At 42.9% G+C, this 13,888-nt stretch overlaps 1 protein-coding gene across 6 annotated transcripts in view; it reads right to left on the reverse strand.

The window, feature by feature from the left end:
- Nucleotides 1-13,888, reverse strand: part of LOC122933278 (mitogen-activated protein kinase 14) — a 247,058-nt gene that overhangs the window by 125,566 nt on the left and 107,604 nt on the right. For 5 of the 6 annotated variants that reach the window (XM_044288156.1, XM_044288159.1, XM_044288157.1 and 2 more), the window contains 2 exons: nt 10,408-10,455; nt 1,090-1,204 (listed from right to left, as the gene is read on the reverse strand). In XM_044288156.1, coding sequence (XP_044144091.1) covers nt 1,090-1,204; nt 10,408-10,455 — 163 coding nt within the window. The remainder of the gene's footprint in view (nt 1-1,089; nt 1,205-10,407; nt 10,456-13,888) is intronic. The other variant, XM_044288160.1, reaches the window with a different exon arrangement.

Raw genomic sequence — 13,888 nt, forward strand, 5'->3', positions numbered from 1 at the left:
TTCCTTTCTGTAATTATACATTGTTGCAAACACTGATTATTTGTGTCACTATATTATATTGCCTGTTATTTGTTGTTGTTTTGATATATTTATACTGACCTTTAATGAAGGCACAGCTGCTTTGTCAATTAGCACTGACTATCATTGGTGCCGCTATAAAAGGGAGATGCGCAACACATGCGCTGACGCAGAGCCTGAGGAAGCGCTTGCTAGCGCGAAACCGCTGTCGCTCTTCTCATGCGTGTCTAGAATTGTCTGCCCCCTGCCTGTTGGAATAAAGTACCCGCTTGATTTTCATCACACTGGTGAGTGCCGCTGCATTTTTCATTTCTCCACTACTGCAAAAATTTAAGGGCTTACCTGTGCCTCGCTGGACTTGTGAGTTAAGCTGTCAGGCCGCATATGTTCATGGGCGAACAATGCAACCTGGCCATCACTGCTCCACAGCACAACCCCTTTAAACCAGGCATACTGCTTGGTAGGGTTGATCATGGTGACTAAAATAAGCACTTTTTCTCTGCAATCTAATATTACCAATGCAGAGAAACACTTACTTCTAGTTAGATGTAAATTAAGTGCTTGCAGTACAGAGGGGCTGGCCTAGCCCCAATGAGCACCTCTTCACCTCCAAGAATCCCTGCTGTCACTCTTCTTCCCAGTGTACTAATAGGGCCAGCGCATCCTCACTGCTCCAATGCCTAACCCTGAAATCGGTCACTGTTCTAGTATGTGGTAGTGGTAGTAACCATATAGTAAGAACTGTGAAGGTAGTTATTTTTTATTTTATCCACTTATATAGCGCTACTATATTCTGCAGAGCTTTACAGACACATTAGCATCCAACTGTCCCCAATGGGGCTCACAATCTAAGTTCCCAATCAGTATGTCTTTGGAGTGTGGGAGGAGTACCCAGAGGAAACCCATGCAAACATGGGGAGAACATACAAACTCCATGCAGATCTTGTCCTTGGTCGGATTCAAACCCAGGACCCCAGCGATGCAAGGCATCAGTGATAACTACTGAGCCATCGTGCTAGTTATAGTAAGAATATAGCATATTCAATAAATTATAAAAGTAAACTCTTGTACCTGTCTGGTTATAGTGCATCCAGTTTAGCATGATTTCTGGTGCCCGATACCACCTTGTGGCAACATAACCAGTCATTTCCTCATCTGTATGCCGAGCCAAACCAAAGTCAAGAATCTATTAAAATAAAAGATAAATAAGAAAATAAAATAGAGCGCAGTGCAAAGGCTTGTTTTTAGCAGTGTATATTGACATTTTTCACAATTAATTAGGGCCTCATACTAATTTTATGGCTTTTTACTCCCTATTTGAGAGGATGACTAATCTTAAAATATTAAAAATGGGAAAAATGTTTAAGTTTAAATATTAGGGGGGGGGGGAATGGGTGGGTGGGTTACCCAGCAGGTACAGATATTTATCTTGCTTACTACAAACCCATGAAAGGTCCTCTTCAACCCTTAGGATACTGGAGTTTTTATTTTATTTAGTTTTTGAGTTTTCATTTTTCTTCCCCATCTTCCTTGAGCCATAACTTTTTTTTTCCATTCACATATCTATATGAGGGCCATATTCCTCCACCTTTTCACGGGTACCAGATATGTATAGGTTTTTTATGTCTAAATAGTGTAAAAATAGATAGCGGAAGCACACTTTATCACAGCACCTAAAGGCTTTAATGACCGTGACTGGCACTATTCGGTCATTAGCTAAGGGTCTCTGCTGTTTAAAACTGCGGAAACCCACTTCACGTGCGAGCGGGTGCCATTTTTACCCATCGCTCCAGTGCCGTACATGTATGGCGCTGGTAGCGAAGGGGATAAGCCACCTATCTGCTATGACAACCAATGAGCTATGAGCCAATGAGTAAATGAGTAACTATTTGAAAGGCACTTGTATTAACTAATGAGCTCCTATGTTAAGAAAAAAAACACTTTATCCTTATAATTAACAGTAGATGAATTTTTTGTATACTGCTTATGTTGTGTTTTCTATAAAAACACCCCTTTCAATATCAAATTACCATTGGAGCAGGAGCTTCTTTTGATAGGATAGCCGCTTTAAGAGGATATAATATTATAAATATATCGTTCTCGAGCTGCTCCAAACCAGATGATATGGTACAAATCAGGGACCACGAGTTTGAAAGTGGGTATTGACCTCAAATCATGCATGTTGTAACTACAATTCATTCATGGAAATTTACTAGTTAACAAGATTGGAATTCCATGGGTACAAGGTTTTAAACTAAAAATTGTCAGATGATTATAGGGCAGTGATGGTGAACCTTTTAGAGACCGAGTGCCCAAACTGAAACCCAAAGCCCACTTATTTATCGCCAAGTGCCAAGCCAGCAATTTAACCTGAATAGCAATATAGTATATTTTCCATGTATCATTTAGCTATAATAGCCTGCCTACATTCAATGCACTGTGCTGATGAAGGACAGGAAAAATCAAAGGCATATTAGTACACCTATGACTTTTTCAAGGGTGCGGGTGCCCACAGAGAGGGCTCCGAGTGCCGCCTCTGGCACCCGTGCCATAGGTTCGCCAACACTGTTATAGGGAATACCTTTCCTGATGGGTGTGGAAAATTATGTGATCTGATAGAAGTGAAAATAAATATCATAATATATGTATGTGAAATACTGTTTTACATAATGTGAAATATGAGCTTGAGCAGTTTTTCTTTTTCTGTGTTTTAATTACCCACCTGAGTTAATAGGGAGAGGATGGATAAAGATAAAAAGAAGTGAGGGAGTGATAGTTTTGGAGCTCCTGAGGAAGCAAAAGTGAGATTGTCCGAGTAATTTTTTTAGTTCTTTCTATGTTCCTAACTGGCCAAATGTAACAGCTTTCCAATTAACTCACTTTATCTGCAGTGCCTGGTTTCTCAGATTTCACCGAGGGTCACATGACCTGTGATGTCAGCTTCTCTCCCTGCTCTGATAAAGTTCGTCTGTAAACGAGAAGTCACTGTGCTGGCCACGCCCCCCTTCACTGCCGACTGTCTGCTCTATCCTAGGATTCTTAACCCCTTCAGCTGAACAGACTGGCTGGCTGCAACAGGCAGCGAGGAGACAATTCTAGGCACTGGAGCTGACATACTAGAGAGAACATTGCACAATAAGGTAGGGGAAAGATCCTGTGTGTATTAGCAGTGTCATTATACAGCTGGGACTTATAGTTCTACACTTATAAGTTGCTGTTGATTCTCCCAGCAGGCAGATATATCACTCATGGCAGCTCTTGTATCCACTCCCTTAGCAGTTTTATTATACAGCTGGGACTTGTAGTCCTACGCATACAACATTGCACAATAAGGTAGGGGAAAGATCCTGTGTGTATTAGCAGTTTCATTATACAGCTGGGACTTATAGTTCTACACTTATAAGTTGCTGTTGATTCTCCCAGCAGGCAGACATGTCACTCAGGGCAGCACTTGTAGCCACTCCCTTTGCAGAGCAGGGGAAGGGGCAGAGGTTGTTTTTATTGCATGTAAACAAAGGGCCAGAAAAGAACCAGGGAAATTAGGAAATAAATATGTGTGTATATATATATATATATATATATATATATATATATATATATACACACATACATAAAACTTGCTTTGCTTGGTTATATATTGCTGCCCATCAGATTTTCAACACTATATATATATTCCTAATCCTGTCTAATCCTGGCAACCTGCCGACTCCTATATCAAAGTGGACGGTGTGTAAGCGCAAGAGGAAACCCCGCACACCGAAAATGGGTCCAAACAAAGCACAGACGGCAGCTGAAAAACTCAAAGAGTACGCCAGACAAGAGGCCCAACATGGCGCCACCGCACCTTCAGCATCACGCACGGCGGTCACCCGCGGTCAGGCAGCGCAGCAAATGGAAGCAGAGAGCCCAGAGGAACCGGAGTTTACCCTGAAAACAGCCTACATACAGCTCATGTCAGCGATATACTCCTGTCAAACATCAATTACCGGCAAGATTGAGGAGGTAAGGGTGGACCTGGGTCTGCTTCGGCACGATGTCCAGCTGCTTAGAAACTGCGTTAGGAATACTGAGGACAGGGTATCTTCACTTGAAGACTTGACCAGGCCCTTGGTGGGGAAAGTACAAGACCTTGAGCACTCTGTGAATCAGTGGCAGCAGAAGTGTGACGACCTGGAGAATAGAGCCAGAGGAAACAATGTCCGAATGCTGGGCCACCTGCAAAAAGCAGAGGGTCGGGATCCTGTCACTTTTCTCGAGCTTTGGTTCAAAGCATTATTTTCAGAGGCGCCATTTTCTAACGCATACGCCATAGAAAGAGTGCACAGGGTTCCCGCCAAATCCTCTCCTCCCGGGGCTCCACCGAGGCCTCTCCTTGTGAGATTATTGAATTGGAAGGACAGAGATCTTATCCTTGGCCAAGCTCGGATCAAGCAAGTAATCAAGCATGAAAATGTGACAGTCTCTTTATTCACGGATTTCTCAGCCGATCTACAAAAGAAGAGAGCCACATTTGTTTCGGTCAAGCGGCGACTGAGAGACCTGAATTTGAAGTATTCTATGGTGTACCCAGCGCGCCTACGTGTAGTGGATGACCCTAAAGAAGCAGAAGACTGGGTCTCCAGGAAATCGGGATATTCAGGACTGCGCGGATCCGTTGGTTGCGTCCTTTGCGCAAGTATTACTGCTGCTTTGCGACTGTCTGTTAGCTTTCTCATTCACTTATTGTTGTGTCTGCGGATGTGGATCACGCTGTTCCATTAACCGCTAATCTCATCCATGTGGGAGTTATGTCATAGTTTACTTCACCTTATTGTGCATGCCTTGCCACCAAATGTGTACACATATTGTTGTTGCTCATAATTATGCAGGATAGGGGCACTACCTGCATAGGTATTCCATCGAATTGCACTATGCATGTCCCCGAAATATGGGCCCAAATACTAGTTGGATCAGACTCCAACAACCATATACTCACCTTGTTACTTCAACGTTTTAAGTTATTTTTTTTTTAGGATTTGTTTTATAAGGTATGGATTTCTACTCTAGCAGGAGACAGTGGAAGGACAGGTCAGTGGTGTACAGTAATGAATCGCTTCTCTATAGTGGGTAAGCAGTAAGACATCCTATAAGATCTAGGACAAACCCAAAATGGCCTCCATGAAAATCCTGTCCTAGAATGTGAGGGGATTAGGAGAGCCAAAGAAAAGGATAGCGGTATTCTCACACATTCGCTCCTTTAACCCTCACATTATTGGTCTGCAGGAGACCCACCTGATGCCCGAGACCGGGAGTAGGCTTAAAAAAAAACCTGGGTTCAATATTTAGCCAATGCATTTGGAAGTTCGCACTCTAGGGGGGTTGCTATAATGGTCCATAGTAGTCTTAGATGGGAGGTGCATCAGGCGGTTACTGATCCAGAGGGCCAATATATCTTTTTATATGTGCACATTAATTGTACCCCCTATGTAGTGATTAATATATATAACCCACCGCCTGCTTCTCCCTCCTTACTGCAAACTGTGATTGGCTTTGTTGCACAATACCCCAATGTTAGACTGCTCTGTATGGGCGATTTTAACATGGTTATGCATTGCGGGATGGATAGATTTAGCGGAGACTCTAGTATGCATGATGACTCTCCTCCTGATACTGTTCTCTCTAGAGTAGCCACTGAAATGGGGTGGTTGGATTTGTGGAGGATCAGACATCTGCTAATACAGGAATACTCATGCTTCACCCCATCCAGGGGAGCTCTCTTTGATTATATTCTAGGAAAAGCTTTGGTCTGCACTGATCTTAATGATGTGAGATATGGGCCCCAGGGCCCCTCAGACCACGCCCCGATATGGGCCGAGCTTAAACTATCTGATGTTGCCAGACAGGGGGGGGGGGATGCGCATCCACCCCTTCTGGTTGTCTCTTTTTGATAACAACGACAGGGTCCCTGATCAGTTGCTGATGTTTCTGCAGCTGCAGTATATTGAGACAGACGGCTTGCTGCTATGGGATACCATAAAAGCGTACTTGAGAGGTTGTCTCAAATCATCAATATCCTTCATCAATAGAGACACGCAGCGCAAAGAGATGGAACTACATACTAGATGCAAGGAGGCTGAGAATGCTTTCACATCCTCCCCAACTGAGACAAACAGATTGGAATAGCTTAACAGAGGCAGGTTTTACATGATGCATCTCCCAGAAAAAAAGTAATCACAAATCATTCTTCCTTAAGCAGCAGTCCTTCGAGACGCGTAATCAGGCAGGCAAGCTCCTTGCGCACCTCGCACATGGTAACAACATGTCTCCTCCTTATCAGAATTAAGGGACCCTGGCGGGCTGGTGAGGTAGTCAATGGAGGGCATTTTAGAATGCTTTGAGAGCTTCTACACTGCTTTGTGACACGGCGCAAGAGATGGAGGAATACCTTCTTGAGGTACCTTATCCTCTGCTTTGTGATCTGGATAGAACCGTATAAGAGACTGATATCACTTTGGGTGAGATCAAATTAGCAATTACGGACCTCCCTGCTGGGAAGGCTCCTGGGCCGGGTGGCATTCCAATTGAGGTATATTCCAGATACACTGACATATTGAGCGGAACTTCACAAACTATATAAGACAGCTCACACCTGTGGATTTTTGTCGGATTCAATGTATGATGCCACAATAGTGGTTATTCTGAAGCCCGATAAAGACCCGCTGGAATGTGGATCATACCGTCCTATTTCCCTTTTGAATCTAGATTATAAGATTCTCACCAGAGTTCTAGCGAATCGCCTTAATAAAGTGATCACTTCAATAGTACATAGTGATCAGTCAGGCTTCATGCCGGGCAGGTCCACTTCTGATAAAATAAGGAGAGCCCAGGTGATTGCACAGATAGGAACGGCTGAGGGGGCGCAGTGGGCTATGGCCTCTTTGGACACTGCCAAGGCCTTCGATTCGATTGAGTGGATTTTTCTATTTTCTGTGTTGAAGAGTTTTGGCTTTGGTCCGAAATTCATCAAGTGGATCGAGATCTTAAATAGGCGACCTAGGGCTGATATATTAATTAATTGTCATCACTCCAGCTCCTTCCCACTGAATAGGAGCACGAGGCAAGGATGCCCTTTGTTGCCTCTGTTATTCGCAGTAGCTATAGAACACTTAGCTCTAAGAATAAGGCAGGATCAGATATACACGGGTATTGTCATGGGAGGAAGGTTAGACAAAATAGGACTTTATGCTGACGATTTGCTCCTGTTTATGTCTGACCCTGAAGCATCGCTCCCTAGAGCAATCGAGATTATTTAACAGTTTGGCAGATTCTCTGGGTTGCGCATAAACTGAACCAAGTCAGCTATCATGCCACTTTGATATCACACCTGGCTGTCTCACTATTACAACCTACCTGTGGTGGATCATTTTAAGTACCTGGAGATAGTAATAACTAGAAATGCACACCTTTCATTCACTTTGAATGTTGAACCCCTGGGGGCTCTCTTTGTAGATAAGTTCAAGTCATGGAGGTCGCATTCCCTTTCCATTATGGGCAGATTGAATCTGGTAAAAATGACACCGCTCCCCAAGGGTCTGTACGTTCTAGCTCACGCGTGCGCTCCCACATCTAAAGGCTTTTTTGATCATATCCACGCCATGGTTGCTTTGTTTGTGTGGGGTGGAGCTAGAAGGAAATTATCCTTGACTGTGCTTCAGAGGCCTAAGATGCAAGGGGGTGCTTCTCTCCCAGACTTCTTTCTATACTTCTTAGCCGGACAGCTTAAGTTCCTTAGGCCCTGGGTATCATCGGCTGATTTGCCCAATGCTAAATACTTTCTGCGAGAGCACTTGCGTCTGGGTACTCTTTGGCCGGTTCTGGAAAATTCAAATTGCCCTCGCGGCCGATTGCTCCCTCTCCACAGACTGGCACACCAAGTGTGGCAGGCTTCTAAAATGCATTCATATAAGGATCTGCCTGATGTGGTTCCCTTGTGGGATAACCCCATGTTCACCCACATGTGTCTGGGGGATGGGGCTGATATGTGGAAGCTCCATGGAGTCTGCACACTGGAGGATTTGTATGAGGGTGGGCATCTACGCTCCTTCTCGCAGATTCAGGACAAATTTGGTGTACCTCGCAACATGTTTTTTAGGTACCTGCAATTGAGACACGCCCTGCAGGCTCAGCTAAGAGTATTGGAAAGAGTCCTCTCAAAATACCCTTTGATAGGAGTGCTCAGATCGCAGGGCCCGAGAGAGATCATCTCCGCCTTGTACACCCATCTGCTATGCAACTGCATGACAATGAACCCTCTTGCTATTGAAAATAAATGGAAGTTATCCATACCCTCTATGACTTAGGATGATTGGAGTGAGGCGCTCCTTACTCCGACCAGGGTTTCACCCTCTAGCATTAATAGATTGATCCAGATGTTTATTCTACATAGGAGCTACCTCACTCCAACCAGGCTTCACAAGATGGGAAGGATCCCACATAGTAGGTGCCATAGATGCTCGCCGGACTGTGCCGACTTATGGCATATGTTCTGGGGGTGCAGCTATGTTCGCCGCTTCTGGACTTCGGTCCTGGGAGTATTATCCATAATGGTCCGTGCTGCGATTCCTCTTTGTCCCAAACTTTGTATACTTTGACTGATGGATGAGGAGATATGGTCCCATTATAATAGGATATATTTAGGGGAAACATTATTCCTAGCTAGGAAAGCTATCGCGCTTCGATGGATGGGGGACAGACCTCCGTGTCTGGGCCAGTGGAAGTCCCTTGTTAACCATGTAGTGTCCATGGAAAACATTGTCTTTAAACATAGGAAGTGCCCACAAAAATTCCAGAAGATTTGGGGGGAATGGTGCTCCTCCACTCTGACCCTGCAAAACTCTCATATGTACTCAGCGATTGACAATCCAAGATAGGGCTAAGCGGGATGCGTCCAGTTTCTTATTATTGTGTGCAGTTGTTTGCTCTCATTCTCAGCTCTTTTTAAGCATGATTTTTTGGGTTTGAAATGTACACCCTATGTAATGCATCACTCTGCACTTGTATCATATCATGTTACTCTCCTGCGTGGGAACCTAATATGCTTTATCCTACTTGATTCATACCTGAACGGTCTATCGTTAATAAAACGAGTAAAAAATTTAATTAAAATAAAAAAGTTGCCAACACTGTGCAGAGTTCCAAATCTCCTCTCGCATTAAGCACTATCGGAAGCTTCATGGCATGGGTTTCCATGGCATGCAGCTGAATGCAAGCCAAGCACAAATCCAAGTCTAGGATGGAGTGGCGTAAAGCATGCCACACCATTGGACTCTGGAGCAGATGAAACATGTTCTGTGAAGTGACGAATCATGTTTCTCTACCTGGAAGTCTGATAGGCAACTATGGGTTTGGTGAATGCCAGAAAGACATTCCCTGTCTGACTGCACTGTAACCGCAAGGCCCATAAAGGCATGGTTGGGAAAGTTTGATGTGGAGAGCCCTGAACTGAACACTAGAGATGAGCGAATTTAATATTTTGAAATTAGTTTGCGGTTCGTTTTGTGGTACTTCGTGAATTACCACGGACCATAACGCAATTCCATGACTAAAATGCATAACGGAATGCCTTTAGAGGAATTCTGTTATTCATTCCCTCATAATAGAAGTATATGGCCTGCATAACGGATCTGTCCCTATTCTGTTATGTAGGAGAGGATTTCAGCATAACTGAAACGGGATGGATACGTTATGCAGCCCATAGACTTCTATTATGACGGAATAAATAACAGAATGCCTCTACAGGCATTCCGTTATGGAATTGCATTATTGTCCGTGGTAACGGAATCCATAACGCAATTCACTAAATACCACAAAACGAACTGCAAACTAATTTCAAATATGAAATTCGCTCATCTCTACTAAAACACCTTTGGGATGAACTACAATGGAGTTTGCGAGCCAAGCCCTCTCATCCAACATCAGTGTCTGACCTCATGCTCTTCTGGATGAATAGACAAAGTCTCTCAGAGACTTCAAGATCTTGTACAAAGACTTTCCAGAACAGTGGAAACTGTTCCATATAAATGCCTATGGATTTAGAATGGGATGTCATGAAAAGTCATGTAAGTGTAATGTGTAACGTGTGTAGGTGTTCCAATACTTTTGCCCATATAGTATAGTCTTATTATCAGATATGAAATGCCGGCCATGTCTAGGTGTTTGGTGCACTTTAGTGATGTGGACAGAAGCACACATGGACATCTGTGATCCGATGCAGCAGTCTAATAAGAAAGACTAGCTGGATTTATGTATAGGTGTACTAACATAGCCAGAGGAGGTGTAGGGTCTGTGGCTACTGCAGAGAGAGCAGAGTATCAGGTGGGGCAAGCCCTGAATCAGTAGGGAGTCACTTACTTTCAGCTCGCAATCTTCATTTACAGCAAGGTTGCTAGGTTTTAAGTCCTGTAGGCAAGATAAGAAATGCATAAAATAAAATACAATAAATAAGCTATTAGAAAAAAGGCAGATGGAGCTTTTCAAATGCATCTACCTCTCTTTCTAAAACACTGACCAGTTTTACACAAGCATATTCAGTCCAGGAAGCACACTTGGTAAAACAGCAGTATTTCTCGGACTGAACAGTGTTTCTCATCAGCGCGGGTCTACGGAACTTTACTCAGATAATGCCATGACTACAGCTCACTATACCTGCGTTGAGATGAGAATTCACAGGATTATAAATTATGATTAGGGTTTTTGTTAAAATGTTAACTACTCATTTGTTGCTCAATCAAATCAATTATCTACTCATGTAAAAGGGGTCTTAAAGGGGTTGTCTCACTTCAGTAAGTGGCATAAGTCCTATAGTGTGCAAGTGCGGCCATCACTGATGGATCGCAGGGTGGTCTGTAACCATAGAAACGAACAGTGTATAATGTGATGGAAAAACAAATTCAACCAACAAAGGAAGCAATATAGATAATAACAATACATTAATAAGTGGCTTGTTTTAACTTTCTCTACATGATAAATACAACTAAGGCTACTTTCACACTTGCGTTCAGAGCGGATCCGCTTATATAATGCAGACGGTGGCTCTGTTCAGAACGGATCAGTCTGCATTATATTGTAAAAAAAATTCTAAGTGTCAAAGTAGCCTCAGACGGATCTGTCCAGACTTTACATTGAAAGTCAATGGGGGACGGATCAGTTTGAAAATTGAGCCATAGTGTGTCATATTCAAACGGATCCGTCCCAATTGACTTACATTGTAAGTCTGGACGGATCCGCTTGCCTCCGCACGGCCAGGCTGCAAGCAGCGTTCCGGTGTCCGCCTGCTGAGCGGAGCGGAGGCTGAACGCTGCCAGACTGATGCATTCTGAGCGGATCCGCGTCCACTCAGAATGCATTAGGGCTGGACGGATGCGTTCGGGGCCGCTTGTGAGCCCGTTCAAACGGAGCTCACAAGCGGACACCCGAACGCTAGTGTGAAAGTAGCCTTACTGAAGTGAGACAATCCTTTTAACATACTCTCCTGGTTAAGGTGCATATATGTGTCATATCGCTGCATACCACTCATCCACTATAGTCCTGTACAATTATCACTTGTGCAAAAGACTGCTATATTTATGCAGCATGCTGCACAAGCAAAAAACATAAATCAAAACTGTAGTTATATGCTCTCATAGATTTAGTAAAAAAAAAAAAAAAAAAAAACAACAGGTGTGGCTCCAGACATTCATCCTGTAGGAACTGAAAGCCGAGTTCCAATAGGTTGCTATGGACAAATAAAACAGATATCGGAGACTGGCTACTTTTTTGTGGGCCACCCTGTACTATACCTGTATAGATTTGTGTGTGTATTAATAAATATTTATATTTAAATATAAAAAATAAATAAAAAACAAAAAGATAAAAATTACTCTTACCGGTAATTGGATTTTTCCTTAGCCTCTACAACGGCACTACCTGGAGGTTACCCTGCCTTCTCAAGGACAGGAAATGTGGAGATCAGTGCTTAAAAGCCCCCTCCCTTTTAATTGCTCCAGTTAATAACCTAAATAACAAATTTAACTCCTTAAGGACCGGGCTCATTTTCACCTTAAGGACCAGGCTATTTTCTGCAAATCTGACCAGTGTCACTTTATGTGGCGATAACGTTAAAAAGCTTTGACTTATCCAGGCCATTCTGAGATGTTTTTTTCTGTCACCTATTGTACATTAAACTGGTAAAATGGAGTAAAAAATAATAATTTTTATTTATAAAAAAAATACCAAATTTGCCAAAAAGTTTGAAAAATTAGCAAATTTCCAAGTTTCAATTTCTCTACTTCAATAATACATAGTAATACCTACAAAAAAAGTTATTACTTTATCATTCCCAAAATGATCCAAACATGAAGTAGACATATGGGGAATGTATTTTATATTTTGGGGATGTTACAAAGCTTTTCAAGGACCAGTTCAGATCTGAAGTCACTTTGCGAGGGTTACATAATAGAAACCACCCAAAAATGACCCCGTTCTAGAAACTACACCCCTCAAGGTATTCAAAACTGATTTTACAAACTTTGTTAACCCTTTAGGCGTTCCACAAGAATTAATGGAAAATAGAGATACAATTTCTAAATTTTACTTTTTTGGCAGGATTTTCCATTTTAATAATTTTTTTCCAGTTACAAAGCAAGGGTTAACAGCCAAATAAAACTCAATATTTATGGCTAATTCTGTAGTTTACAGAAACACCCCATATGTGGTCGTAAACTGCTGTACGTGCACACAGCAGGGCGCAGAAGGAAAGGAATGCCATACGGTTTTTGGAAGGCAGATTTTGCTGGACTGTTTTTTTGACACCATGTCCCATTTGAAGCCCCCCGATGCACCCCTAGAGAAGAAACTCCAAAAAAGTGACCCCATTTTAGAAACTACAGGATAGGGTGGCAGTTTTGTTGGTACTATTTTAGGGTACATATGATTTTTGGTTGCTCTATATTACACTTTTTGTGAGGCAAAGTAACAAGAAATAGCAGTTTTGGCACCATTTTAAATTTTTGTTATTTACAACATTCATCTGACAGGTTAGATCATGTGGTATTTTTATAGACCAGATTGTCACGGACGCGGTGATACCTAATATGTAAACTTATTTTTTATTTAATGTAAGTTTTACACAACGATTTCATTTTTAAAACAAAAAAATAAATAAAATAAATCATGTTTTAGTGTTTCCATAGTCTGAGAGCCATAGTTTTTTCAGTTTTTGGGCAATTATCTTGGGTAGGGTATGATTTTTGCGGGATGAGATTATGGTTTGATTGGCACTATTTTGGGGTGCGTATGACTTTTTTTATTGCTCGCCATTACACTTTTTGTGATGTAAGGTTTTACACTTAAAAAAAAAAATAAAAATTAAAGGGATTCTGTCACCTCCTCTAACCCAAAAAACTATTTTAAAGCAGCCATGAAGCACAGCTTACCTTGATTAGGCTGTGCTCTTTTATCTTGTAATCCGTCCAGCAGTTTCTGCAAAAAACGACTTTTATTGATATGCAAATGAGTCCTGAATGTGCCCAGAGGGGCGTTTTGTTCCTCTTAGAGAGCCCAGTACCGCCCCTCTTACAGTGCCCAGCCCGCCTTCCTTGCACTGTCTAACCACCCCCAGCCTGCCACAGCCTCTCCTCCCTCTCCTCCCCCTCCCTCACGCCGAACGAACTCTCGCACAGGCGCAGTACCCACTGAGGGCTGCGCCTGTGCGATCAGCAGGAGACTGAGGGCAGGAGCTTCATCCTCGTCACTGGGCATGCGCCGAGCCCAGTGACGTCCGATGCTCGCTCTTCCCTCAGTCAGCAGGGAAGAGCGAGCATCGGACGTCACTGGGCTCGGCGCATGCCCAGTG

This window comes from Bufo gargarizans, chromosome 3 (assembly GCF_014858855.1).
Source record: "Bufo gargarizans isolate SCDJY-AF-19 chromosome 3, ASM1485885v1, whole genome shotgun sequence".
Taxonomy (NCBI): domain Eukaryota; kingdom Metazoa; phylum Chordata; class Amphibia; order Anura; family Bufonidae; genus Bufo; species Bufo gargarizans.